The 4,091-nt window shown below is 46.1% G+C and overlaps 1 protein-coding gene across 1 annotated transcript; it reads left to right on the top strand.

The window, feature by feature from the left end:
* Positions 1–719: 719 nt before the first annotated feature.
* LOC146043145 (uncharacterized) lies at positions 720–3,763 on the top strand. The gene is made up of 3 exons (XM_083163588.1): positions 720–2,297; positions 2,817–2,891; positions 3,069–3,763. Exons 1-3 carry the CDS (start codon positions 1,943–1,945, stop codon positions 3,677–3,679), a joined length of 1,041 nt encoding a protein of 346 aa, XP_083019714.1. The 5' UTR covers positions 720–1,942; the 3' UTR covers positions 3,680–3,763.
* Positions 3,764–4,091: the final 328 nt, after the last annotated feature.

A 4,091-nucleotide genomic window follows, 5' to 3' on the forward strand; every position in this document is an offset into this window, starting at 1 on the left:
CAGGCTGATAGTGCTAGTGACCAGTGACTCTGTCCATGAGTTAATCCCCGGTAACCACTAGCCCGCCTGGCTGATGCCGATATATCTAACTATGTCAACTGCAGGTGGCAGATATTGTGTGTAAAGCCATACACACTGAACAATATCTGATATCACCATACCTCCCAACAGTCCCTATTTTAGCGGGACAGTCCCGATTATTAGGGCCTGTCCCGCTGTCCCACCCGCGGGCGGCAGTGTCCCGCGGTGAGGGGGGGCTGTTGGGAGTCCCCCCTGTCGGCTGCTAAGCAGCGGGGAATAAATGCTGTGCGTATGCGCACAGCGTCTATTCCCACAGCCAGGGGGCATGGCTAGAGGCTCACAGAGCCTCTGGGTCATGCCCCCATAGCGGCAAAATAGGCCACGCCCACTAAATTAGGCCACGCACCGAAGGTGCGGATCAGCACTGTCCCGAGTCCGGGGACAAGAAAGTTGGGAGGTATGTATCACCGGGACGCACTAGACATGCAGATCATTTGTCCTGCATGTTCAACAGACATTAAGGGGGAAAGTTACTACAGGAAATTTGTAAAAAAATAGGTGTATTTGTATCCAGAAATACACTTATTTTTGACATTTGCTATTCCAAAAATACGGCAATTTGTATTCGTATTGATAGCACATCAATACGAATACGAATTGCCATATTTTCGGCATAGTAAATGTCAAAAATAAGTGTATTTCTGGATACAAATACACCTATGTTAAATTTCCCCCTAATCATCATTAACAGCATGCGGGAGTGGGCATAGTTAATGATATTGAGTGTACACACTAGAGGATATTGTGAAAGATATCGCTCAGAATCCCCTTTCTGAACGATATTTCCACAATATTTTCTAGTGGGGCTTCAGTAATATAACCCTCTGTCGCTCAATGTGAACAAATGAGGCTCACCATGTACAAAGAAAAGAAAACTGCAGAATGTCTTCAGCCACCAGATGGCAGTACACAGCCCTTCTGCTCAATATATTATTATAGTATTATGTCATGTGTAACACTAAACGCTAGGCAGGCCTGCTATATTGCACCCATGCTAGCACATTACGGGCGAGATTTATTGTGTTGACTGTTTTTCAGAAAATGCGATTTTAACTCAAATCGCCGTGTATCGCCATTTTTTAAAATCGCATTTTTTTCCCAGAAATCGCGTATTGAATGGCTGGCGCAATGCCGCCTCAAAAGTGTGATAAATGTCGATAGACCGCGATAAGGTGCGAATTGAGTCGATGTAATACGCCATAAAAGTGCGATTTCCAGGTTAGGTCATGTGCATATTTGCGGCCAACCGCAATGCGATTTACACCAATACACCTGATCAGCCCATACAACATGCTAACCTATTGGCCCACCTTAGTCCCTTGCAATACGCATCACACCCCCTATATAAATGGGCGCAGACGCCATTTTACCCTTTGAAAGGGAGTAAGGCGTTTGAGATGGAGAGGAGAGGAGCAGTCATAAGGTGCAGAGGAGGCAGAGGGACAGCCAGCTTGGGCCCAAATACCCCAACCACTGGGAGAGGTAGGGGAGTGAGAGGCAGCACTGCCAGAGGCAGGACAGGGAGAGCCAGCATGCTCCCAGCAAGAGCTGCGCCAGGGAGAGGCCACATGGTGGAAGCTGAGCAGGTGGCTATGGAGGATGAGGAGGAAGCAGGCACAAGCCATGTGTCCTCACAGGAGGAACAGAGTGCCAGGCACACAGAGGAGGAGCTGCAAGAGGGGGATTTCTCAGAGGTGGACTGGCCTGTGCAGGAGGAAGATAAAGCAGACTTGGAGGTGCTGGGGGAAGAAGCAGGACAGGAGGAGAGGAAGAGGGTGAGGCTGAAAATTTGGAGGAGGAGGAGGATAATGCAGCTCGTACAGCTAGTGGGAGGAAAGTCAGGTTCTCATATGAGGAGAATATGGCCCTGGTGCGTGCACTCTTGCCCCTGTATGACCGCCTACTTGGTCCTCACCATCACCGCACAAGTGTGGCAAGAAAGGGGATGTGGGACAATATCACCTCCGCGGTAAATGCAGTCAGCACACACAAGAGGAGTGTGCGCAACTTCAAAAAACAATATAATGACATCAAGCGCCTCCTCAAAGCCAAGCTTGCCCTGGAGAAGAAAGAGGCCTGTCGCACAGGAGGTGGCCCTAGGCAGGAAGTCCGCTTTAAGGCCTATGAGAGGCTGCTACGCCGAATAATCCCACCAGAGGTGCTTCCCGGCATCCACATTGCTGACACAGACAGGCCCCCCACTCCACCGCCAACTGGTAAGTGTCCACACATGTCAACTACACATTTTGCTATGTCATGTGGGCATGCTATTATGGTGCTATGCTTTATGTGTCCAAAAGATTGCTGTGTGTGGAACTACATATCCCAGCAAAATCACATTTTGCTAGCTTGCATTGATAAATAATGGACTCTGCATTTTGCTGGGTTATGTAGTTCCACAGATCCAATTAATATGTGCTGTCCTAATCACTGTAGGGCTGCAGTGTACTTGATTGTTAATCCATATCAATCCTCTGGGTAGTTGGAAAAGCACTTTACAGTCACTTTTACATGTGTAATCTGATGGTCTTTCCTGTTATTAGCAAGTGGATTAAAAATATTGTTCACAGTCATAATACTGAAATAACCACTTCAGTTCAAAGTCTTCACATTCCTTATGTAATCATATCAGAGTAAAAAAGTTTGATTTAGGTAAAGTTTTTATCAGCATATTTGAAAAAGTGACAGTTAGGTGCAAATGATAATTATGGAAAATGTCTTCTTCTTTCAAACAGCTCCATCTCTGGAGTCCCAGCCTGCTGTTGAGCAACATCAGCCACATCCGATTGTTCACACTGTCCAGTCTGCAGGTGAGATATCATACTGTTACACAAACACATTGCACATTTCACACATGGCTGGCGCCACCACAGTAGCCTGTGCCAATGCATAATGCATGAGCAACACCTAACCATTCCAACTAAGGTAACATGACCCACCATACACCAATCTGCATAGCATACTTACCACTCTTTTCTCATTTGTAGGTCCTTCACAACCGATGCCTGAACCTACGGATCCCATGCAAAATATGGACGACATGAGTGATATCATCCTTGAGACGGTGCCATCGTTGGAACCTGCACAAAACCAAGCACACCCAGTCAATGAGGCCCCCTATACGCAGTCACATAGGCAGCAGCCCCCAATCATTGCAGCCACCAACACCCCCACTAGTGCAGAGGAGTTGGCGCAATCCATCCATCTTTTCAAGGGGAAACAACTAGCTTTTATGGAGGTGCAGACCACCCAACTAGAAACCGTTAAGGGGTATGTGCGTAACATAGCTCTGCAAATGAGACGAATTTCTCAAAGTGTGTGGGCTAATGTAGGGACACAAATTCGTCTTGTCTCCACATTAGACACACGCTTAGCAGAAATTGGCCAGGCCATTCAGGGCCAAACTACTAATTTTAGATCACTAAATGCCAATATGGTTGAACAGACCCAAGCTATTAATGGCCAAACAACTGCGTTGATGTCCCTACAAACGCAACCCAGCCTCAGTGCTACTAGTTTGTTAGGTCAGCACCAAACCACATCTACCCAAAGTAGTAGTGTGTCCTCCACACCCATGAGTGGGTCCCCCACGGCGTAGTGTCCGTACTAGGGGTGGTGGTGCCACTAGTGGTAAGGGTGCTAATACCCGGCCTGTATTCAAAAATAAATAATGTTGTTTGCATTTACATGTGTATCATGTTCTTTCTTTTTTTCCTTCACTCATGCAGTGAATGTTCATGAACATTTTTTATATGGTATGGCCTATGCCTAAATGTTTCAGCAAGTAAAAATTATTTGCATCCAGCAAACTTGTTGTCATAAACATCCTAGCATCTGATGTGTGTGACCTCTAGCATGTATATACATCACATTTCAAAACTTACGAACTAAACCTGAAATAAAGACTCGGAGACTTAGATTTGGCAGAAGTTGTTAGCTGATTTATTTTAGCACTTTTAAGCTAGATTAATTTATTAATAATTAATTAATGGTGGCCCAGAAAGAACGGC

This window comes from Crinia signifera, chromosome 19, assembly GCF_055691185.1.
Source record: "Crinia signifera chromosome 19, ASM5569118v1, whole genome shotgun sequence".
NCBI classification, from domain to species: Eukaryota; Metazoa; Chordata; class Amphibia; order Anura; family Myobatrachidae; genus Crinia; species Crinia signifera.

Excerpts from the sequence above, each read along its gene's own strand:
- LOC146043145 (XM_083163588.1), top strand. The coding sequence starts at position 1,943 with ATGGCCCTGGTGCGTGCACTCTTGCCCCTGTATGACCGCCTACTTGGT. Across the intron at positions 2,298-2,816 it reads CCCCACTCCACCGCCAACTG|CTCCATCTCTGGAGTCCCAG; the intron begins GTAAGTGTCCAC and ends TCTTTCAAACAG. Across the intron at positions 2,892-3,068 it reads TCACACTGTCCAGTCTGCAG|GTCCTTCACAACCGATGCCT; the intron begins GTGAGATATCAT and ends TCTCATTTGTAG.